Source organism: Schistocerca piceifrons, chromosome 7 (assembly GCF_021461385.2).
Source record: "Schistocerca piceifrons isolate TAMUIC-IGC-003096 chromosome 7, iqSchPice1.1, whole genome shotgun sequence".
Taxonomy (NCBI): Eukaryota; Metazoa; Arthropoda; class Insecta; order Orthoptera; family Acrididae; genus Schistocerca; species Schistocerca piceifrons.
The window spans coordinates 269810852-269836994 of record NC_060144.1 but is presented as its reverse complement, the minus strand read 5'-3'; the positions used below and the strand labels follow the sequence as shown (position 1 = coordinate 269836994).

The 26143-nt window shown below is 39.7% G+C and overlaps 1 protein-coding gene across 1 annotated transcript in view; it reads left to right on the top strand.

Moving 5' to 3' along the window:
* LOC124805617 (regulator of hypoxia-inducible factor 1-like) overlaps positions 1 to 25382 on the top strand; it is a 228996-nt gene extending 203614 nt beyond the window's left edge. Inside the window, exons 12-14 of the mRNA XM_047266184.1 lie at positions 5921 to 6085; positions 24876 to 24978; positions 25155 to 25382. Of these exons, the coding sequence (XP_047122140.1) occupies positions 5921 to 6085; positions 24876 to 24978; positions 25155 to 25180 (294 nt within the window). The 3' untranslated portion in view covers positions 25181 to 25382. The remainder of the gene's footprint in view (positions 1 to 5920; positions 6086 to 24875; positions 24979 to 25154) is intronic.
* The last annotated feature ends 761 nt before the right edge of the window (positions 25383 to 26143 follow it).

Sequence of the window (26143 nt, the reverse complement as noted above, 5' to 3'; positions counted from 1 at the left end):
TACACTGTCAGACATTATTTCGGAATTAAATGGATCCGTCGTACTCTCACTACACTGACCATTTTCATTCGAAAAATTTGTTTGTATGTTACTTGAATTTTCCAAACCGGTTGTATTAAGCTGGGTAGCGCTCATTACAATAGAGCGTCCCGCGTCATCAATTGTCGTCAAATTAACAGAAGAGACAATTGAGTTCGTTTGTTCATCATTAAGATAAAAGTCATCATTAATGGTTGGAATGCATTGATTGTCAGTGAACGCAGGATTGTCATCATTACTCTGCGTGTCACAATTATTATCAGTCACGTTGTTTAAGTCGGTAAATTCATTCACAATACCTCGCGATACACTATTCATAGTCTTTCGCGGCATTTTTACAACAGTCAATTATTCACAAAACAAATAATCACAAATGCAAAAGCAACACACAATTACGACAGAGCAAAGAATTGCCGTTGATCTGTGGAAAGAGAGTCACAAAATTAGTAAAAGCGTTGCGCCAAATCCTAATTATATCTAAGCAAATAAGAGCAGATATCTGACTTTTTTTTCAAAAGATTCTCAACGAAATACGATCCTGGACTGGGTGTCGCCAAGTGTAACCTCCCCACAAAAATTTACAAGACAATATTATATAGAAATGCTAATGGACATTGCGCTAAGTGTAACCTCTCCACTGAAATTTTAAAGACAGAAATAATAAATGAATGGAAGCCAAACGTAACCTCCCTAGCAATTAAATTTAATGACAATAAAAAATGAGAATCGCAATCTGACCCAAGTATAAGTTCCTCACGAAAATAATGAAAGTCAATTCAGTGATAAGAAAATCTCAGTGATAATGATAATTCAATTAAACCGAAATATCGGTCTTTGGCCCTGCGCAAAAATCAGAATTAAATTCTTACCTCATTGTAACTGCTAGTCAAATTTCTGCTCTTATTCTTGCGCACGGCTTGGAGGAACTGCATTGCAAATAATAATATTCCTTTTTTTTTTTTTTTTTAAATTTAACTGAAACTTTTCTTTAAGGGAAGTGGAACGAAATCGTTAGTTCAATTAAATAAATTTTTTTTTGTAAAATTGCTTTGAAATAAAATTATTATTGGGGCACTTGTTCAAAATTAATTACAATAAATAAACTTTACATTATCTGATGATTACCTTAATTAACAATATACCTCATTCAGCCTCTTGACCAGAATGCCATGTCGACGCTCGCCGACTGCTCTGCATGACGACAACAAGCGAACTGCTCTACATTACGACTACTAGCGTACTGCTCTACATGACAACTACTACTGTACAGCATGACGACAACTAGCGAACTGCTCGCAACACTCGCGCGGTCAAACGCAGACTAACCACGATAAAAGGCTCTCTGGTCAAAGATTTTATCATGCCTCACCATCGCTGCTACGTTACATACGTGTTTCAAGGTGAGGCAATCGTATTTTAACACTGTGTTAGGCACGCGTACGTATACAATCACATTTGTAATTCGTTCGTTTACTAATACTTACAAAACAATTTTCAGCACCCGTGTTGTTATTACATCTGTGTAGGCATTTAGGGCTGCTAGTACATGATTTGCATATTTGTGGACCAAAAGGCAGTGAAACGCCAAAGCCAGTGCTTTCCTGGAATTAGGTTAAGGGTGAGCTTTTCTCTTTGTACGTTTTTCAGTTCTTTTAGTAAACTCGAAGGTCATGTTCCACGATGTTTTGTAAGAGTACCATAATTATGTCTTTATTTCTCAGCTTTCGTTCTTGTATTAGTCTTTTAAGGGCAGTTTTTCTCGTCTCTGCGGCTTAACAAATGTTTTTGGTGTAGGCTTACAGCTTTCTTACCTATAGTAATGTTTTCATAGAGTTACTTTTTTATGTTGCTCTTAATATTTTTAATTCGCCATTTTCTTGTTTAGATGATCATTGGAAAAAATTCCGAAATGTATATTCTTCTAAAATGCTTACATGAAACGTCTCGTTCATTGACTGACCGCTTTCTGCTTCCAGTACCTCTCAGATGTTGCCAATTTGTATTTGATCAAAGGACTGCTTTCTGGAGAACCCGTAATTGTCTTCCATTCCGACATGTAAGTTTTAAATTTGGTTCAAAAATGTCTAAAAACTTCCTCTTTAATGGTGCAAAAGGGTGGTGCTCTGCGACGTCACCCTCGGGCTCGCCGACGCTTCACACAGCAAGATGTTGCCAAATGCAAAAAAGAAAAAAAAAAGAAAATTCTTATAGGTGGCCGAGGAAAACATTTCAGATGCACCGACGCTCAGAATCGACACGGAAAGGTGGTCAGGAGGTGGCATAAAGGGCGTCAATGAAACCACCCCTTCCCTTGAGGCGTTGATTCTCACAAAATTCGCGCTCGAAAACGACAGATCGCACTGTCATGGCCCACAGGACGACGTTACTGACAATGTTTGGCACCTCTACCAACCCCTAAGCGTTTCACCTACTATAAAGACACCATGGGGTTGCAACCCTGTTGAACGTGGCTTGACTGCTTTGGAGTATGGTGCGACTACGTTTTCGCTATTGTGTACAGGGTATTTATGTATGTATGTATGTAGTGTAATGGGGACCTAGAATCGACGGAGAAGCTTCGTCCCCGCCGTAGCCCTCAGTGGTACACAACGCCGCAACAGGCCACAGTAGTCCACTCACCCCACCGCCGCCCCACACCAAATCCAGAGTTATTGTGCGGTTCTGCCCCCAGTAGACCCTCTCCGGGACAGTCTCATTCCCAAGGTGTGTAACCCCCATATTTGAGTGGTAGAGTAATAATGGTTCAAATGGTTCAAATGGCACAAGCACTATGGGACTTAACATCTGAGGCCATCAGTCCCCTAGAACTTAGAACTACTTAAACCTAACTAACCTAAGGACATCACACACATCCATGCCCGAGGCAGGATTCAAACCTACGACAGTAGCAGCAGCGCAGTTCCAGACTGAAGCTCCTACACCCGCTCTGCCACAGCGGCCGGTTAGAGTAATTATGGTGTTATTGTGTACGCGTGCGCGGAGATACTGTCTGCGCAGCAACCGCCGACATAGTGTAACTGAGGAGAAATAAGGGGAACATGCTCACATTCACCGAGGCAGATGGAAAACCGCCTCAAAACCCATCCACAGGCTGGCTGGCACACCGGACCTTGACACTAATCCAGGCGGATTCATGCCGGGTCCGGCACGCCTTCCCGCCAGGGAAGCAGTGCGTTAGACCGCACGGCTAGCTGGTCGGGCGGTATACGGGGTAGAACCACTCTAGCTGTCAGAAACTGCGACATACTTTCAGCCTCGTTGTTACTGCAGCGCCTGAAGGCAGGTAAACTCCACCGAAAGGTTGTCGAGGGAGTTGCCTGACCCTGAGCCGTCAGATCAACCAGCTCGATGTGTGTGTCGAAGTTTCCGTGACGGTCTCAGTAAAAGTGCGTGGGTGATACTAAGAGTGTTAGCAAACTGTAGGGTATTAGAAGAACCCTTTGCCATACTACTCACGCACATGTTAATGTTGCATCCGTCCGTGACCACTATACACGATGGCACGAAAAAGGAAGGATGAAAAAGAAGAAAAACGGTTTTCTGCCTTGGATCACGTTCAAATTTCGTCGAATAGTTTAGAACGGTCCCATGAAACTCCACCTTGTATGGGGGAGCAAACAAGCAGTCACGCTGCACTTCATAAGGGTCACATCAACTTAGTAGGGTTGCAGATCCATAATGTTCTTAGAGTAGGGTTGAAACGTCCTGGGGTTTCTTAGAGTGACAGACGCACTAAAGAATGCCGCCATGTCGGCTATAGCACTGCGACTCCCGTCTTCGACAGCGAAATGTGTGGGGATCAACGCTCCAAGGGAAAGTGTGGTGTCACTGACGCGGCTTATGCCCCACCTTGAGGCCTTTTCATACCGTTTCTGAGCGGCGGTGTGTTTGAAATGTTTTTCTCGGCCACCCACATAAAAACCGTGCAGTTTCAACTCTGGGTGTCGCGGTTCTGACCTCGACCGTAGAGGTGTGAGAAGGAGTGAAAGTTGGGCAAGAGGGAGTGTGACAACCTTTCCATCGCATCGTACGTCCACGCTGGCTTAATCAGAATTGTGGTGAAATGTGGTGCTAATGTGGCATCATTAACCTCTCTTAAAGTTCACATGTACTTCTTAGCTGTGGCCTTTTTTTCGCAAGTGTCGACACCTTTCTGTCAGAAGCTTAATCGTGCCCGAGGGCGATATAGCAGGGCCCCACACTTTTCCATCACAGAGGGAGCTTGTAGGCACCCTAGAGCCTAATATCAAACTTATGTGTTGGAATAGAAGGCATTAACTGGCTATCGAAGACGGGATCCTGTAATTCTGTTGTAGAGTGTACAACACCTTCGTGAACTCGGTCCATACAGTTGTATAACTCGGGCGTTTGCATAGGCAGACATGAGAATACAGTCATTTTTGCTGATAAAATTGGTCTTGTATCTCATAACTAAACTCTTGTTCTTGGTTGTATAGATTTAACAACTTTAGAGATCTCCTTCCCATTTCTAGACAGAGTATCATATTCGTCCATTGATCAATCCGCGGAGCCTAACTTAATTTTCTGCATCGTTTTGGAAGAGTACAGCTAGATATGTTATAGCAGGCTGTCTCGTAAAACAACTTATACTATAACGTAATCCGACAATTCCAAAGAGGCATATAGTCTGCTACAGGTTTATGAACCTATGGGACTACGTGGGATAACTGTGCTAAAATAGATGTTATAATGAAATTTTCCGTCGCTACTCATTTCCGTATGAACAGTCGCTTTACAGATCCTGTATCGATTGCAGAACCACTAAGGTGAAATCCTGGAACAAGGTGTGGCCCGACGGACCTAGATGAATTACTGATAATGCTCTCATATACACAAAAGATGTGTTCCTTTCCGCGATATAAAATTAGCAACCGTTGTTAGTAATCTAGACTATGAAGATGGAATTCGCTACCTACTCTCACGTCTGGTGTTACAAGTGCTTTTCAGTACAAATCCGTAGAGCGCCTTCCCAAAGACTCATATTGTGCACTCTGCATTGGTGAATTTGATAATTCCTAAGTACTTAAAAGAAAAGATTAACTAGTATCGAAAGTTGGCGTCCACTGTTTCTGTATTTAGCTCGTTTATAAATATCTTTTCTGCTTCCACTAATAAGCTTCTTTTATTCATATTTTACAAGAAGTGTTTCGGGAAATGATTCCCATTTTCTAGTGTCTTACGTTTTTGTAATATGCCATTTTTACGCAATGTTTTCGTTGTGTGACATTCTGCTTTGTTTAATTGCCTTTACTGAAATCTATAAAAACGTGCAATTTCAGTTGGATACCGATTTTATGAATGTAGTTAGTGCCGCAATTTGGAAGACCTTGGAATAAAGTTTTCCTACGGTCCATTTGTGCAGAGTGTCACACATGTCAGACACTACATACAATTTTCAGTGCACAGCGTACATCGAGAATAACTTACGTAAACAAACAGCTACAAAGATTATTTTAGATGTAGCTGTAGAGATAATATTACAGGTCTCCCACAGAGTATGATATGCTTTTGTACAGAGGGTATTTATCATAACAGTATGGATCATTCTTTGTTTATATCAGTTTTAAAATGGTACTTATTTCGATATGTTACTATTTTTATTTAAATACATTGTCAAAGCGTCTGAAGAAATTCACTGATTTACTTTCAAGTTCTTCGTTCTGTTTTCATATTTTCTGTAACATGAATACATCTCCAGCTCTTCTTGTTTTCACAGTCGCAGGCTTTCACGAAACCATTTATAGTTGACAAAATCAGTTTCCGTATTCCCCTGTGTATTGGTGATCGTGCTTCAGAGACTTTCATAATCCACTTTCTCACCTTTGAATTTTCGTTATAGTGTGCCAAACTGTTGTCTGCAGGCTGGGTGGGCCGCTTGGCAGCGTGGCCTGGCTTCCGCGTCTTCTCGCGCCTGTCTTACGCAATCTACCTCACCCAGTTCCCCGTCTACTTCTACAACATCGGAAGAACAAGAGCGCCGCAGTTCTACCATCATACAGCGCTGGTAAGTTTTATCCTCAGACGATTGAGACACTTAAATTTTTGCTGGAATTAATGAATCAACTAAAATCTGTGTTCTGAACCAGATTGCTCCACACACAACTCACACTGTCCCTGTTATGGTTGTGCAGATTTCACCCTTCCCGTTCCCTCAGCCTCTCAATCGTCAGCAACATAAACGTGACACTGAGCTCTACACGCATTCGTCGCATACACTGGCCAGGTGCAATATGAACCGTTCCTGTATCATGACTTAACTGAAACTCTGCCGTATTACACTATCTCGTCATATATGTATTCTGAAACCACGGTACTTCATTTGTATTTGACTGAAATTTAGCATGTGTAGGAGAGTTTGAAATGAGTAAAAAGACTACTGAAAACGTTTCACACCCTGTGTCTCAACTCAATATATTTCATTTAAGTCGTTCTACCTAAGCACGCCTGAATTGGGACACAGAGCTCAATTAACATTGTGCCCGAGGAAGGAAAGCCTTTCCAGTCAGGTGGATAAACAGCCTTATGGGTTCCTCTAGTTAATAACGCCACGCGAATTAAACTCTTTGTGGCAGATGCGTTATCACGTTGCTGTCAGAGCACGCACCACAGAACCATGCATGGGTAAGGAGTTCACGATTACATCTTATTAACTGTGTAGCCTCCCCACTATATTCGTTTCTGTACGAAATTTAGCTCAACTTTACCTCCCACTCTATAAAAGTCTATGTATTACCAAAACTATGTACTCACGAACTGTTATCCAACTGAAAGTCCTATGCAATCCTTTAGCTGAACAGAACCTAATTTGAACTGAACTGTAACTTATCTGAATAAAACTTGTCTTTATATTAAATGTACAACTGAAGTACAACAATTGCCTGGCCCTAATCAAAATATCCACTGACCTCGCGTCTTCACAATTGTGGTCTCCTGCCCTCTCGTCTCGTATAGAGTGCCTAAAGGAAGATGCGTTCTCGGAATGCTATACAACAATTGAAGCAAATAACATTAATAGCTTTATTTCAATAAAGCAGATTTGACAATACTTAACTTTGAATTTAAAATGTTGTCGAAGGGGACGGGCAACATTCGCAGGGGATGGGCGATTGCAAATAATCAGAGTTCTTTGCTATATGTGATGTCCTCGTATGCAGTTGGTATGAATAACACGTCACTGCTATCGTAGTGTTCTCCTAGTACTGTCCGCATCCTGTCCGCATACTGTCCCGAAGCTGGCAGGGCCGGCGATTATATTCTCTTCTTTTAGAGGTCGCTCCTGCCGTGGTGCGGTCCTTGTCAGCGGGCTATGGGCTGACGTACTCTCACCGCCTTCTCTGCTCTTGCAATCTTCGTCTTCCTGCCGGCGCTTTCCGATAGTCCGGAACAACAACATTGTTGCAATTTTCTCGAAAACACAGCAAACATTAAGCACCCAGTGACCAAGCTAGATTTCTATTCTAAATAAAAAATCCAAACTATATTCGAACTGTTAAATACGACTTGGTGAAATGTGGTAACATGTAGTAATAAACAGTGGAGTGGGGAGACTAACTGTTCCTATGAAATGATATTCGAAGACAACGATTTTAGAATGAAGTATGTATTGAAAAAAAAAAAAAGACAGTGTAAAACTTCGCTTGATCTTCACAGATAACACGTCTGAACAATAGTACTATGATTAATAAAGTGAACAATATTGTAAAGAGAGTAGAATGTTACAGAGAATTTGTGTAAAAATCAAACACCTCAATCAGTTAATACGTTAATGCACGACTCACTGAAGTGGTGTGGTCTTTCTCTAAGTGCTGAGCAAATGTGCAAAGATAACTAGCTGACAATAGTCATTCTGAAAAACTAGCTGCGCATTTCTGCCGTCTTACTTCAAGTGTTTTCTCTTCAAAAAATAATAACATTTTTTGAATTTTATATTCTCTTCGCCTTCTAATACACACGTCTTATTCGTCCTTGCTGTCCTATATAATCAATCTTTCTTCATCTACCAGATACCATCGCAAGTCAACACAACACATTTGAATACGTCCATCACCAACCACACATCAGCTAAGAAAATATTAGACTGTGCCACGACAAGACCAAAGATTGTTTAACAGTAACGTAATTTGCTCTTTCTCTGACATGCACATGGATAACATGTTTTTGTTATTGTGGCCTTCAGTCCTCCATGCTACTCTTTCCTGCGCAAGCTTCTTCATGTCCAAGTAACTACTGCAACCTACATCCTTCTGAATCTGCTTAGTGTATTCATCTCTTGGTCTCCCTCTACTATTTTTACCCTCCACGCTGTCCTCCAATACTATATTGGTGATCCCTCGATGCCTCAGAACATGTCCTACCAACCGATCCCTTCTTCTTGTCAAGTTGTGCCACGAACTCCTCTTCTCCCCGATGCTACTGAGTACCTCCTCATTAGTTATGTGATCTACCCATCTAATCTTCTACATTCTTCTGTAACAAAACATTTCGAAAGCTTCTATTCTCTTCTTCTCTAAACAAATTATCGTCCATGTTTCACTTCCATACATGGCTACACTTCATACAAATACTTTCAACAAAGAGTTTCTGACACTTAAATCTATGCTCGACGTTAACAAATTTCTCTTCTTAAGAAACACTTTCCTTGCCATTGCCAGTCTACATTTTATATCCTCTCTACTTCGACCATCATCAGTTATTTTGCTCCCCAAATAGACAAACTCATATAGTACTTTAAGCGGCTCATTTTCTAATTTAATTCCCTCAATATCACCTGATTTGATTTGACTAAATTCCATTATCCTCGTTTTGCTTTTGTTGATGTTCATCTTATATCCTCCTTTCAAGACACTGTCCATTCCGTTCAACTGATCTTCCAGGTCCTTTGCGGTCTCTGACAGAATTACAGTGTCATCGGCAGACCACAAAGTTTTTATTTTTTCTCGATGCATTTTAATTCCTACTGCAAATTTTTCTTTTGTTTCCTTTATTGCTTGCTCAATATACGTATTGAATAACATCGGGGATAGGCTACAACCCTGTCTCACTCCCTTCCCAACCACTGCTTCCCTTTCATGCCCATCGACTCTTATAACTGCCATCTGGTTTCTGTACGAATTATAAATAGCCTGTCGCTCTCTGCATTTTACCCCTTCCACCTTCAGGATTTGAAAGAGAGTAATCCAGTCAACATTGTCAAAAGCTTTATCTAAGTCTACAAATGCTAGAAACGTAGGTTTGCCTTTCCTTAATCTTTCTTCTAAGATAAGTCGTAAGGTCAGTATTGCCTCACGTGTTCTAACAATTCTACGGAATCCATACTGATCTTCCCCAAGGTCGGCTTCTACCAGTTTTTCCATTCGTCTCTAAAGAATTCGCGTTAGTATTTTGCAGCTGTGACTTATTAAACAGTTCAGTATCTGTTCTGTTGCCCAAGGATTTCTACTAGCCCTCATCTTTTTACCTGCTAGATCCTTTGCTGCCTTTATGATTTCATCTCTTAAAGCTACCCATTCTTCTTCTACTGCATTTCTTTCCCCCGCTTTTGTCAATCGTTCCTTAATGCTATCTCTCAAACTCTCTACAACTTCTAGTTCTTTCAGTTTATCCAGATCCCACCTCCTTAAATTCCCACCTTTTCGCAGTTTCTTCAGTTTTAATCTACAGTTGATAACCAATAGATTGTGGCCAGAGTCCACATCTGCCACTGGAGATGTCTTACATTATAAAACCTTGTTCCTAATCTCCGTCTTGAAGTGAAATGTAGTCCCATACTCCGTGACGGAGCATAGGGGAACGATGCGGGAGATCCGCACCGCTTTACTAGGCAAGGTGCTAGTGGAGGTGGTTTGCCATTGCCTTCCTCCGACCGTGATGGGGATGAATGAGATGATGAAGACGACACAACAACACCCAGTCATCTCGAGGCAGGAAAAATCCCTGACCATGCCGGGATTCGAACCCGGGAGCCCCGGGAGCGGGAAGCGAGAACGCTACCGCGAGACCACGAGCAGCGGTCTTACCATTGTATAATCTATCTGAAACCTTCCAGTGTCTCCAGGCCTCTTCCACGAATACAAACTTCTTTCATGATTTTTAAAGCGTTAGCTATGATTAAATTATGCTCTGTGCAAAATTCTACCAGGTGGCTTCCCCTTTCATTCCTTACCCCCATTCCATATTCACCTGCAACTTTTCCTCCTCTTCATTTTCCTAATGTCGAATTCCAGTCCCCAACCACTATTACATTTTAGTCTCCCTTCACTATCTGAATAATTTCTTTTATCTCATCATACATTTCTTCAATTTCTTCGTCATCTGCAGAGCTAGATGGCATATAAACTTGTACTACTATAGTAGGCGTGGGCTTCGTGTCTATCTTGGCGGCAATAATGCTTTCACTATGCTGTTTGTAGTAGATTACCCGCGCTCCTATTTTTTATTCATTACTAAACCTACTTCTGCATTACTCCTATTTGATTTTGTATTTATAACCCTGTATTCACATGACCAGAAGTCTTGTTCCTCCTGCCAGCAAAGTTCACTAATTCCCACTATATCTGACTTTAACCTGTCCATTCTCCTTTTTAAATTTTCTAACCTACCTACCTGATTAAGGGATTTGACATTCCACGCTCCGATCCGTAGAACGGCAGTTTTCTTTCTCCTAATAACGATGTCCCCCTGAGTAGTCCCCGCCCAGAGATCCGATTGGGGGACTGTTGTACTTCCTAAATATTTTACCCAAGAGGACATCATCATCACTTAACCATACAGTACAGCTGCATGCCCTCGGAAAAAATTACGACTGTAGATTCCCCTTGCTTTCAGCCATTCGCAATACCAGCAAAGCAAGGCCGTTTTCGTTAATGTCACAAGGCTACATCAGTCAATCACCCAGACTGTTGCCCCTGCAACTACTGAAATGGGCTGGCCGGAGTGGGTGAGCGGTTCTAGGCGCTACAGTCTGGAGCCGCGCGACCGTTACGGTCGCGGGTTCGAATCCTGCCTCGGTCGTGGATGTGTGTGATGTCCTTAGGTTAGTTAGGCTTAAGTAGTTCTAAGTTCTAGGGGACTGATGACCTCAGCATTTAAGTCCCATAGTGCTCAGATCCATTTGAACCATTTTGAACTGTAAAGGCATCTATAGTATACAAAAACCAAAATGACATGACTACCTGACAACTGCATTCCTCAGTCGTTTCTTAACGGTTATGTGTCTACATTTTAGTTTTAAATACGAGTTTCAGTAGACATTGGCAATAATTTTATTTGTGCTCCATAGTCGTACCCCTGCCATTTACATCTTTTATTTCTTCTTTTGCTGATGAAGAAATTGTCGTTCGAAAAACATACCCTACCAACCTGACTTGCTATTCTGTCTGCCTGTCTCTCTCTTTCTCTCTGACAACTTTCTGCAACCTTCCACTTCACCTTTCCTGTCTCCTGCCTGTTCATTTGCTTCATAATTTGCCTGTTTGGATTTCAATATCTTCCCGTAGAACCATACATCAGCTGACTCCAGAAATTTTAATACGAGTTGCCCTTGATTCGACTTTCTCACGTGACCATACTTTTAGATATTTGAATTCTGTTTTTTCTTTTATTTTTTTTATAGTTCGTTGCGTTTGGTCTGTGCGGGCGTCACAAGACATCTGTTCAAGTTGACCGGTGATTCCTTGACTCAGTTTGTTTTTATTGCAGAGAGCACACAGCCCTCTGACCGAACACCCTGAGCTACAGTGCCGGCAATTCTGTTAGTTGATTCTACATATCTTATCCAAATTAGATATTTACTTGTTTCGTCTTCAGTTTCCTCTGTCCTCTTTTGGAGTACTGCTGCGCGGTCTGGGATCCTTATCAGATAAGATTAACGGATTACATCGAGAAAGGTCGAAGAGGAGCAGCACGTTTTGTATTGTCGCGAAATAGGGAAGAGTGTGTCACCTACGTGATACAGAATTTGGGATGAACATAATTAAAACAAAGGTGATTTTCGTTGCGGCGGGATCTTCTCACGAAATTTCAGTCACCAATTTTCTCCTCCGAATGTGAAAATGTTTTGTTGACGCTGATCTACATAGGAAGAAACGATCATCATAATAAAATAAGGGGCATCAGAGCTTGCACGGAAAGATATGGGTGTTCGTTTTTTCCGCTCGATGTTCGAGATGAATAATAGAGAATAATTGTGAAGGTGGTGCTAGGCAGTTAAGTGTGATTCGCAGAGTATCCATGTAGATGTAGATCCAGATGTAGTCTGCTCATTCACTATTTCTTCTAACTACTTCCTACATTCAGCTAATAGAGAAATGCATTTACTTCTAAACTTATACATTCCACATGTTCCATAATTCATTTCATCGAATTTTCTATTGAAACTAGGTGGAAAGAATCATTTTACTGGATATGTACACACTATTAGTATTATTGCACAGTCATACTCTTACTGCTACACTAAAATAGATTATTACAGGCAACCATTTCTTAAATTCACAAGTTTCTACGGAATAGAAGCATTTGTCCAGCCGGAATAATTTTAGATTAGGTTTAAAACTTGCTTTTCTACCTCTCAGATTTTTATGTTAGTGCTTAAATGCTAAAAAAATGTTTGTTAATGTATACTGACTTCCTTTCTGAGCCAATGGCAGCTTTAATAATGGATAATAAAACCCCTTTTTTTCTTCTAGTGTTGTAAATTTCAATACCACCATTCTTCCCAAATTTGATGGATTATTTATGAACAATTTCGTTAGCTACATATTGTCAAGTTGCAGTTAAAATGCTCTGTGCAATCAATAATCTCTAAGTGATGAATTACCCCATAAAATTATTCAATAAGATTAACTTCTCATGGTTGGGGTTCACAGTCATATAATAACGCTGCAAAAGTTACATTCTGTCATAGTATAAAACTATCTCACATGTCAGATAGTTTTATATTCTGACAGAATGTAAACTTTGCAGTGTTATTTGAAAATTGCCACAAGGCCGAAATTGCAGTCGTGATAATAAATATTTTATACAGTCAACGGCGACTATGATGTCTTTTAAGAAATATTCAGTAAGACATTTCGAGTGGAAATATGAATATTACATTAGGAGGCTGATACGGTTTAGCAATTATACGAGAACAAAAGTAGCTGAATTCAATTGTTTGAGCAGTTCGGTAATGTGCTTCTTGCAATTCAAGTTTTCATGTAGTCGCACTGGTAATTTTCAGTCTGGGGCCATTTTTAAATGCCTTTAATATAAAAAAATCAACGAACTAATGCAAAGTGAAAAGATAAAACACTTTTCTTTTAATGCTGTCACACTTTTGCAAACTGCAACTGCTGCTACCTTACCTAAAGGTGCGTCAGTGAAACGTATGTCGGTATATTTACAAACTCTTTAGTGCTACGTGGGAACCTCGAATATCTGCATCATATGTTACATACAGGAACGCGTTGTGTGGTACATCACATAACTGAAATGCTGTTGACAAAGGGCTTCCAAGTCTTTGCTTACAGTATTTAACAGCACAACGTGTCTTTCCATTTCCATATTTCCACAGACGTTAACACTGTCGTCATAAAACGCGAGAACAGGCAACGGTCAAAGAATATGTTTATAGCGTGACATTGTACAGAGAGATGATGTTTACCAACAAAGAAATTGCAGTCGTCTGGCCACAATATTTGCATTCATAAGTGCCCTGTCATTTTACTTAATAAAAACTTTGAATAGAGTGTGCTAAAATTGCTTACAGTAACGTCACTAATACAACAAAATACACTTGTTACTGCTGCAGAAAATATACCGTGGTTTTGCTGCATTCATTCTTTGTAAGTGGTAAAAGCAATTTCTCTCTTACTTTAGTATGCATTCTACTGAAAAATTCCACAATAAATTCACAAATACGATAAAATATAATAGTCATTACCACACAAAACACAAGCCATCCAGCAACTCTGCTTCATGTCCCCATGTCCAGTTCACCGGAATATATGGTGCTTTACATATGACTGAAGTTCCCCAATAACCTCCTCTTCTTCAAATCTGTCTGTTGGTTTAATAATTGCAATGGCTACTTTTCATACGTTCGTATACTTCTGTATCCTATAAAATCTTTATGGTTTTCCCCTTGTAAGCTCTTTGTAAAAATTTTATTGTATATGGAGTGTGGATGGTCTGTTTTCACTCAAATGTGTGCCAAATTGGGGTGGATTATTCTCTCTGTCTCACATGTTCCTTCAAACGGGTATTAGAATTTCTCCCTGTTCGACCAATGTAAAACTGCTCCCTGTGTCCACAACTTATTAAAAGCACCCCCTCTGCGTCTGATGACGGACGATACAGTTTAGCGCATTATCAATACGGAAACTCACGTTAACATGTGTCTTATGATACAAGCATTTCACTTCTAAAATCTTTCCGATATACGGCATGCAATTTTTTTAATCTCCTTCTGTAGCTCTTTAGCTAGTGTGATCTTGTCATTTCTTACTGAGCACTGGAGTCTGCGAATGCACGCATGAACAAACTAATAAAAGTAACCTTATTGTAGTTACTGACTTATATACATATTAAAACTGGTAATGTTAAACTAGAGATAATAATTGGAGTCGATAATGTGAATAAGACAGCCCCACTGATATTAATTTAGCCAATTTGTTGTGCAATATTTCGGACTGATAATGCTCTGCTGCACGTGATGCTGAATTTACAACCTATCTTCGAATAACGATGGATGTCACTGCTTCCCTGGCAAACTCGTTCGCTATACTTGTTGCTCGTAGGAAACGTCTGGCTGTAGGTGGGGCTTCTCAAGCACTCTTCTTGTCTTGGGGACACGCATGCGAACTGCATGGAAGGTGATTCCCAGAGACATACACAAACCCTCAACGATTCCACGCCATAACGTTTACAGGCTCAGCTTGCTGCTCTTTCGGGAGTAATAACACTAAATTCAACTGTTGAAATCACAGATCATTTACAACTATGTAATCAGAATCATCTATCTAGTTTGTCACACAATGTTCACTTCGTAAACATGCTTCTTTCTTGGTGTAGCACTTCATACAAACGTTATTGTATGTTATACCTACTCCTTGTTATACGTCCATACATATGTTCCCATTTTGATGGTACCTAGTCCGCAAGAGTATTGGGAAAAGAAATAGACTTTTTCACGTTCATTCCATGATGATGGACTACTAAACTTGGATCTAGTTAGCTAGACCAAACATCTTCACCCACGTCCCCACCCTATTGTTAATGGAACCTGTTCTTCGCATATTGGTTTCCCTATACACATTTTGAGAATGCGCGATAAGAAAAATTTTATGCTCATCAATTAAATAACGTAGTGTGCAGCTCGTTTTGTGGATAAATAGAGTGCAGAAAATATAGGTGTAATTAATCATGTCTTTAAAATAGGTAGTAAGACAGTTCATTTTAAGAAAGTATATTTACCAAGGTCAAGGTTTTCCTATTTGATTTTCATTCTTTTTAATTCTTCAGAACTGTTAATCATAAAACAATCTTAGAAGAGGCAGTATCATTATGGTAGTTTGTTGTGTATTTAACTTTGCTTTACTCAACGACTATATTTGATTTGAGCCCAAACGTGATCTGAAAGTCAAAGAGATGTTAATATCATTGTTGAACACAACATCTGCTACAGGAACCTCCGTTATAGCTGCTATATTCCTGTGATTCGTTAATTTAAATATTATTCGTAGGACACCAACAAAGTAGGTACAATTGCTCAAACAGAAGCTGCTCGAAAAATCTGACGAACTTGAACAATACCAGAGATGCAATAGTCTCAGACTGTTCAGAATTCCTGAGAACAATAGAAAGAAAAGAGATGGATTTGTGATCAGTCTTGTCCGAGAGAAGCTAGGCCTGCAGGTGACAAGGAATGACATAGATAGGGTCAAAAAGTGCGAAGTAAGACGCCACGACTGCGAAACCTAGATCATTATAGTGAAGGTTGTGTCACACAGGAAACTATCTGATATCTTCAGAACAAAGGAGAAGCTCGAGAAGTCACGTCTGACGATACGGGAGAATCTCGTCTCTGAAAGACTAAAGATGTTGAACAGTGTGATCACGAGATTTGGGCTACAAGATTGTGGGCAAACGTCTGCGCGATAATGGTAAAGATCTAAAATGGGGAAAGATCAGTCTGCAATGCAGCTGAACTCGAATGCCTGTGCTTTAAGAGCTAAAAAAATTCATCTCTTCCTGACTCTATTTTGTGTGTTTACTTTTGTGTCTTTATTTCGCAAAGAAGCAATTGAATTTGTAATACTTTCCTTAAAGCAGGTTTCTGTTAATATCATTTGTTTGTTTAGGTTTACTTTTAGTACTGATTATAAATATTCTGTTCAATTTTCACATTTCCAATAGCAACATAGTTCGTTATTTCACTGTTACTGCACTATTCTGACAAGGCTCGAATTCAGATGACTAATTTATTGTCTTACTACCATTTTTATTCAGCAGCTAGCTGTACCCGGACATCATTTTCTGTGGTACAGTCTGCTTAAATGCAAAAGGAAGAAAGGAGAAAGCACTTGTTTCTAATATTTATCTTAATTTGATGTAAGTCCTAATCCTCTTCTCTCCCCTTGCTCTGTCCATCTTCCCCATCTGCTTTCCTGCTTTCTTTCCCCTCCTCCTTCCAATTCCCTCTGTCCATCACCTACTACCCCTGTCTCCAACTCCTCCTGCTTTCTCTCTCTCCCCTCTCTCAGCCCATCACCTCTTCCCCTCTTTCTCTGTCCTTCCCCCTCTCTCTCCAGCTCCTCCTACCCTCCCCCCCCCCCCGTCTGTCCGTCTCCTCTTTGCCGTTTTCTATGTCTATTTTCTCCCACCCTTCTGTCTGTCTCCTCTTCCCCTATCTCCCTGATCTTGAGTCTTGTTCTTTGTTATTGGAAACTCAGATTCTGTAGTAGTATTCTAATCATAAACAAATAACCCATAAATACAACTTCCCTGTTTTTGCTGATAAAGTAATGTGAAAATTTGAAGCAAACTGGAAAGGTAAATTTTGAGATTTTTAGGTAACAATGTTTTCCTTTATAAACTTCACAGATATGTGTTTATATATTATATGTATTATACTTACATATATTAAAGGATTAGGTACCTAAAATCATGCCCATATTAGAATTCAATTTTATGTCAAAATTTCAAAGCAATTGGTCAAGAATTTTCGGAGATTAGCGATTATGAACCAACCGACATTAACGTTTTTATACCTTTTTGTTACGTGTATATAAAACATATACCAGATGGCACTTCAGTAGATATTAAACACTTCATTATTCTTCGAATGCAACGTTGTGTCAAAATTACACTCCAGTTCTTGAAAAACTTTTGGAAATTTGAGACTTTGAAGAACCGAAAGTGACTTTTATAGTTTTTAGAGACTATAAATATTCCTAATTGCAAATCTCCGAAAATTTTTGACCGAATACTTTGAAATTTTAACAAAACGTTGCCCTGGAATATACATGTGTCCTTATAAACATATTTTGACACATGTACCAAATAACGTTTTCTACATTTAACATTAAGGCAATGTAGTTTCAAAAATCTCTAAATCTTATATATATATATATATATATATATATATATATATATATTACATATCATATATTAAAGAAATATATATCTAAAAACACGCTTGTATTAGAATGCAAAGTTTTGTCAGAATTTCAAAGCAACTGGAGATGTACAATGTTGAACGAAGGAACGTTTACAATTTTATTTAAATAGATTTATTATCATATCACTGTTGCTGTCGTTAATACCATTAATAGTACACTTTGTTTTTCCACTGTCTTATTTTCAGTACTGTTACACACACATTATTCTAGATCTGTTTAGCGAGTTTCTGTTCCTGAAACCAGTCGGCTGTTTAGCGAGCCCTGTCAAAGCCTGGCCACAAAACCTCCCGTCTCCCTGAGGGGAACCCACGCTCCCGTGCCTCAGAGCACTCCGCTATGCATTGTTCCCCCCAGCCCCGCTGGCTCAGATTCGCTGGTGACCAGAAGCGGCAACCTTGGGAGACGTTCACAGGGTTTGTTATTATGTTCTATATCTTTTTTTCATTGTACATAAAAGATGTGTCATCAGTTTTGTCCTACTGTAAGTACCACACGTGCGCTGATGAGCTCCAGTCGTACCTACCTGTGACACCAATGAACCTGAAGGCAGGTATTGAGAATCTCAATACCCACCTATGTTTACTATCGAAATATGCACAGGATAGTGGGTTAAAACTTAACACATCCGAAACTGAAGCGGTACTGCTTGGTCATTCTAGATTCATTAGCCAGAAATATCGGGAGCCCTACCATCTTTAACCCTATGTGGGACAAATATCGATTTCTCTCCTTCAGCAAAGAGTCTAAGAGTGATAATAAATGAAAATCGAAATTGGACTGAGGACGTAACAGCAATGTGGAAGAAGGTGCCATCATTGATCCATGCCATATAAAAGTATAAAAACCTATTCTGTCTTGATACGAAAAAGAAACATGAACAAACACTTACACTATGTGATCAAAAGTATCGGGACAGCCCCAAAAACATATGTTTTTCATTTTAGGTGCAATGTGTTGCCACCTATTGCCAGGTATTCCATATCAGTGACCTCAGTAGTCATTAGACATCTTGAGAGAACAGAATGGGGCGGTGGTATTATGGTATGGTCGTGTTTGTCATGGAGGAGGCTTGTACCCCTTGTTGTTTCGAGTGGCGCTATTACAGAACAGGCCTACACTGATGTTTTAAGCACCTTCTTGCTTCCCACTGTTGAAGAGCAATTCGGGGATGGCGATTGCATCTTTCAACACGATCGAACACCTGTTCATAATGTACGACCTGTGGCGGAGTGGTTACACGACAATAACATCCCTGTAATGGACTGGCCTGCACGGAGTCGTGCCCTGAATAATATAGAACACCTTTGGGATGTTTTATAACGCCGACTTCGTGCCAGGCCTCACCTACCGACATCGATACCTCTCCTCAGTGCAGCACTCCGTGAAGAATGGGCTGCCATTCCGAAGAAACCTTCCAGCACCTGATTGAACGTATGCCTGCGATAGTGGAAGCTGTCATCAAAGCTAAGGGTGGACCAATACCATACTGAATTCCAGCATTACCGATAGAAGGCGCCACGAACTTGAAAGTCATTTTCAGCCAGGTGTCCGGATACTTTTGATCTCATAGTGTATGTTTCCAATGACATGACAACGATGTTATACTGCAAGGCCTTTCCCTGGAAAGCTCACGGCACCTAGGACTGGGCATGAATGCCTGTGTTCGTTATATCTGTGATGTTCGACTCTTTGATCATATTACACCATCACATGTAGAGCTATCCTGGCTGCATGCAAGCAAGCACAGAAATTTCCGTGCTCTCTGTCTTCTCTACTGTCTTATCAAAGAACGTGTCCCTCATATCTCTCCTCGACCTTAAGGTTGTTATCTGAAGAACATGACAGAAAAACCCCTTAACATCAGATCAAATTCCCTTCTGTCCCTCTCTATTCTTCAGTCACTTTCTCGAAGTCCTCCTCAGAATCAAGAACCCGACCCTAGAGTAGCCTCCTGCGTTATATTAGAGAACTGTATAACATCTCCAGCTTCAGAAGACTGCTAATGACATACCTACTAAAGCAACAATAAGGATTACCTTTGTCCCTAAATGCACTCGTTACTTAGTACATCCTTCCTTGTAACCACACCTTCCTCTTTTCCCAGTATTCTCAGCCATCTTAAATTTCCTTTCTCAGAGCTTGCTGTATCCGAAGATATCTATCTTGTACACCTATAAATTCTTTTTGTATCTACCACTACTATTATTATTTTTACTATTATTGGTGTTATCACTATTAGTGGCAACAACTGCAGTAGTACAAGTACTGCCAGTATCAACCTTATTAATTCATAGTCAGTGTTGTTTACTCACATTGCCACCTCAGACACTCAAATAATTGTAATACTGTTTATCATGTTCAAAATAATTATTAGGAAACTTCAAATCAAACAAGGTACTGTATTTGTGAACCGCTGATCCTATGTAAGAGAGGGCCTGATGGCACTAACCGCGTCACGTTAAATAAATAAATGATATCAGTAATATGACAAGAAGATAATGCATTTTTATAGATATATTATGAAATTCAAAAAATTGTAATGCAGTAAAACGCCAACTTTTTTATGTTAGATACAGCTTAGGAATAATGTTTTATCATCATACCATGTTAGCTTGTAGAAAATAAATTTTTTCAGTACTTGTCAATATTCGTTAATAGACAGTTAATTACAAAATGACAATAAATTAAAAGCACTTCTTTCCTTCAGCCTTCAGTTTTATAATTTATTAATTAATACCTTTGTTGTAGATGTATATAATATTTTTATTAGTAACTAGTTTTGAACATTTTCGTTCATTCTCATACTGTTACCTACGTTAGAAGGTACAGTTTTACTACAAAATACGAAAGTTCAAATTTTCAAACATTTTGTGTGGACAGAGTACAGTGGTGTAGTAAATCTATTGTGATATACCTGCTTTTGTAATGCTTCATTGTATGTAATATATTTGTTTTTTCATCACATCAATAAACAATTTTTATTTGTGAATAACAATAAAAATGTTGTCTAGTATGCTATTTTTCGTATTTCTTCCATTCTTGAGATTTTACTTACATACTTTAGTATTAATATTTGGTTGATATCTTCCCTTGTACGTACAGTACTTTCCCTAGGGGTTAGCTAATTTACAGCCATTTTATCCCCTTCAAGTTAGTGCCTCATTCTTTATTTGTTTTTTTCCCCACTTCTTTCTGGACCTCGCTTATTCAACCGTCATGCTTTGTATACTTTTGGCAAACAGCTTTTGGTTGCACTCAATTTTATTATGACAACTCACCAATGTGGTTTTACACCCAACATAGATGACTTCCTGGACACTGGGACTCCGCAACTGTCCATCAAAATTATGATTGTGAGTACTTGTCTTCGTTTTCTCTCGAAATGCAGCACCATCTATGATTCTGTACTTCCACCATTTCATAGAATTTTACACTGGGATTTGTATTTTTGGTAGATAAACCCGAAGGTGCTTCTATATCGACGTGAACCTCGTAGTAGCAAATAAAACACCTTCATACACCTAAGAGGCTTTTGTAAACTCCTCGTCATTCTTGACTTTTAGTTGTTATAATTTTCATTATAATCTGAATGAGTCTTGAGTGCTGAGTGTTTCTTGTTCTTATTCACAATGTCTCGGAGCTGTGGCTACCCTCGACAGCAAGTTTGTAAAATGTTATTTGGCTGTATTACGAATGTCTTGGTGCACCTAAAATTCGATAGGGACCTTTAATTATTTGCACATAAAATTTGATAGGCACCTTCAGATGTTTATGCTCTGTGTCTACAGAGATCATAATGTAACAACTGAATACATAAATACTGTATTGATAAAGGTCTCAGGCATTATGGAACTGTTTTATAAATTAGCTACTGATATGTCATCAGTTAACTGCTTTAATGAACCATTAATTATTTTTAAAAAGAGCAAAAAAATGTCGTCATATTTAAATTAGGGCTGTTCGTTTATGGGTTTGTCCGGTTGCTTTATCTTCCTTTTGTATATTTCGCGTTCTTCAAGTATTTCTAATTTCAATGTCATAAACAACGCACTAAGATGCAACAATAGGAGATAACTCCGGCCATCCACCAAAACATAAAAAGACAGGTTCTTTTCTGTGGAAGCTCGCCTATGTAAGCTTCCGTTAGATAAAATGGAACGACGGAAGTTATGTATCGGCAAACAAGTATCGGTGGCCAATGTTTTTAAGAGAAGCTTAGTTACACAGATTCTAAAAAAATATATAAAATCGGAAAAAATCCTCGTAAAGAAGAAGAAAGGTTATTACATTAAAATATTGTACCCTATTAAGGAAAAGTTACCACATGCTTTCCCTAAGAAGTACAAAATACTATTTAGAACAGTAGGTCAATTCAGGTTCAGACTAAGACAGAAAAATGTAAAAAACGAAAAAAACAACTGCTTTGGATCTGGTGTGTATAGATTAAAATATGGAACGTGTGATAGTTCTTATACAGGTGAAAATGGTCAGAAGTTTATCACTTGATACGAAGAACATATTAGCCCAGCCAACAAGACTGCTTTTGGGCTTCGTTTGCGAAGCACAAAACGTACAGCAGGTAGTGCTGAGAATATTACCAAAATTTTAAACGTATCACCTAAGGCATTCTCGAAGAATGGGAAATATATAAACGAAAGGTAAAGGAACCAGACGAACTGATAAACGAACAAGCTGAACTTATACCCAATAATTCTTTTGCTCTTTTTAGAAATTATTCATGCTTCAGTAAAGCAGTTACCTGGTGATATATCAGTAATTTATAAAATAGTGCTATAGTATCTGAGACTTTCATCAATTTAGCTGTAACGTTATGATGTCTGGTGAGACAGAGCATGTAAACAATTGAAAGTGCCTGTCAAATTGTTATTTATAACCAACTAAAGACATGTATCGAATTTTAAATGAACCGAGGTAATCATAAAACAGTCAAATAACATTTGTTTTACTGAAACTATCTAAAGAGAAATGTGAAACATTAAAATGCAGGTATGTCATAAAAGATTTATTGCACTACTGTAATCTGTGCGCACAAAGTGTTTGAAAATTTTGTATTGCATGTTTCGTCAATAACATTGTACCTTCTAGTGCAGATACTGTATGAGAATGAATGAAAATATTCGAAACAAGCCACTAAAAAAACATTAAATACATCTCTCACTGAAACCTTTATTAATAAATTAGAAATACAGTGACGAAAAACATTAGTGCACCATTTTAGAGATTTCCAATTCACTCAAAATTTATTATTGCAACAGTGCATGCGGAGGACATGAAACGATTTCATTAACAGATCAATAATACAAGCGATTCTGAGCTATCAGGTGTCGATCGATGCTGAAACAACCATATTAGTACGTGCCGAAGCTTCCGTGGGCGGCAATGCAGCCGCTGGATCTGGTGTCCACTAAATCGTACAGATGGCGAACACTGTCCCGGGATACGCTGTGTCACGCCTGCTCGACCTGAACGAGTTGTTGCTGGTTGATGAGTCGCACATTTCGTCCCATCGTATTCCACACGTGCTCGATTGGGACAAATCAGCCGATCGTGCTGCCCAGGGAAGTTGCTGCATCTTTGGATGTTGTATTTGAATGTTTCTCCAGACGGTTGGCAGTTGATGGTTGCAGTACTGACACATTATCTGCGTATCCAGTTATGCTGGCAACTAATGTGATATACCTATATAGGGATCGTATCTACCTGTAAAGCATCAAAAAAAGCCTGAGGATGGCGCATTGAAGCGCTGAAACTGGTTGCAACAAAATAAAATAAAATCATAAGGACGGCTGTAGGTATTTTATTTTGTCGCGATAGTAAAAGACCGTCGTCCAAAAGCCTCCTGCTAAAAGGATGGACATACAAAAATCTTGCAGAGCACGTTGAATTTAATGGATAGTGTATGGGCGAGCATTATCCTGTTGAAACAACACTTCGTCTTCCTGCTGCAAGAAAGGAAAAACAACGGGTGTAAGAGCATTCTGCTCGTACCGAGCACTGAGTAGCGTCCCCTCCCGAAACACTAAAGATGAAACAGAGCTGTAGCTTGTCGCATCCCAGACCGTAAGGCCTGACTTGGGGCCACTGTACTTTGGACGAATGCACAATGCGAGATAGCTCTCACCAGATCTATGTCGTACATGCAAACGACCATCACTTGTATGCAGGCAGTATCTACTTTCAACGCTGCAGATCGCGGCACGCCATTCCATCCAAGTGATCCTCTGACGGTACCAGCCGAGCCGTGCATGTCGATGCTGTGGCCTAAGTGGAAGGCGAGCTAGAGATGTGCATGCCCGTAGTCCCACGGCCAATAACCAAAAAGAAAAAATGGCTCAAATGGCTCTCTAAACACTATGGAACTTAACATCTGAGGGCATCAGTCCCCTAGACTTAAAACTACTTAAACTTAACTAACCTAAGGACATCATGCACATCCATGCCCGAGGCAGGATTCGAACCTGCGACCGTAGCAGCAACGCGGTTCCGGACTGAAGCTCCTATAACCGCTCGGCCACAGCAGCCGGCCGGCCAATAACTGGTTCGCAAGAGTTCATGTGGACACGCCTCGCCTCGCAAGCCCTCCTATCTGTTCTTTGATAACTGTACGATCTGCCATTGCAGCCCATGCAATACGATAAACTCTGGCGGGCGTGTGTGCAACGTGGACTGCCAGAAACTTGTCTATGGGTGTGAGAATATTAACCTGATTACTGCAACCAGCATCGTTGCGTAACTGATGCATCACGTCCCACCATCGGAAGGCCACAATCTGATACCTTTCAAACTCTCTCAGTAGGAAGCACGAATGCATGTCCGTGGCATGATTGCCTGCTTGCTTCACACTTTTGCACCACACTCACTCCTGTGGCTGTGAGCATTCGCTATTAAAGGGTAGACACAGACTGCACTCTGGTAGCTATGGCACTACGCTATCAGTCGGTGGACGACTTTGACGTTAGTACATCTAGTACCCCCAGGTGGCATAAACCGTCATTGGACTAAATAGACGTCCTCTTTCCAGGTGTACTAATTTTTTTCCGGCAATGTATACTGAGTTGCTGGTCCTCATAACAACTGTGTTGGAAATAAGTATTTAAGTTTTATTCTGCTTTACAGTTCGATTTATCCGAAGTATTTTGGATTATGGGAAGTTCTGTTCTGATGACACTCCTGTTCGACATGCCATTCCAGAAGCTGAGGAAGGTGTTGTGGTACGAGAGTAAGTAGTTTTGCTACGATGTCAACTGTAAAAGAAAGTGACGATGTTGCCATTTTTTTTTCAAAAATAGCACGACGTTATCTCACGATTACGTTCGGTTGCTACTTTTCTTTATTTTCAAAAATTTTTATTTTATTTTCTTGAGAGGCATTTAAATTCATCTGTCGTGCTTTCAGGTAAAACTGAGCTGAAGAAAGAGTGATGTTGAGAGGCGCTGACACCGCCGTCGATGAACGTTTCCAGAGTCATGCCGAGGGACAGTCCGTGAAGAATTTTGTATTTTTCGGCTGTATGACGTCTGAGACAGTCGCTTCTTGGTCACTATCTCCTTCGTTGTTGAATTTGACATCGAAAGCTGTTCTACGTGCAGCACCCCGTATCGTCTCCAGCCATACAATGAAATACTTGAGTGTTCTATTACCGAAAGCAATTATGCGTGTTCACTATTTACTGATGAAACATTTCTCTAGTAAAAACAGACAAAACAACAAATATGTTGTCGGATATACAGTTCAGCGGTCGCCTGGATTGTGGTTCCGATGACTCATCACTAAAGTTACTTGCGGTATTGTGGTATTGGTGTGCATTTTGGGAGCTGTCGAGTGCTGATGGTGCTGCAGTGATGGATGTCGAGGATTTCGTGATGTAACTGTTGTTATTCTTTCATAAGAATGAAGTAGATTCATTAGATACTCTATTTAAATCTTATTCAACGACATGGAAGGTGTTAAAATTTGTATGAAGAATTTGATTCTATTCATGTACATAATTTACGAAAACAGAACGTTTGTTTGGTATTGAAGATGTTGGTGTTGTAGCTGAATGTAGATGGAAAGTTTAGTATAAGACGGGAAACGATGAAATAATCATATCAATACAGCGAAAAATTGGTGAGTTATTTTAGGATTGCAGTAGCGTTCTTACTAAGCGAGTAAATAAATTTTACCTACAGTCAGTTCCACAAGAAAGAGTAAGCCATAATTTTAAATTTAACTTCCGCAGCGACATCTCTGGTAGCAGTCTCGAATCCGTAATCAATGTGCTTTTGCACAGTGTGTAGATAAACAGTGTGAGAGATGAATGTTTTGTTCTGTCGGTTGCAGTTTAAAAAGAGTGCAAAATATCTGAAGCGTCATGGGGCAGTGTTCCTTGTAAATCATCCAAA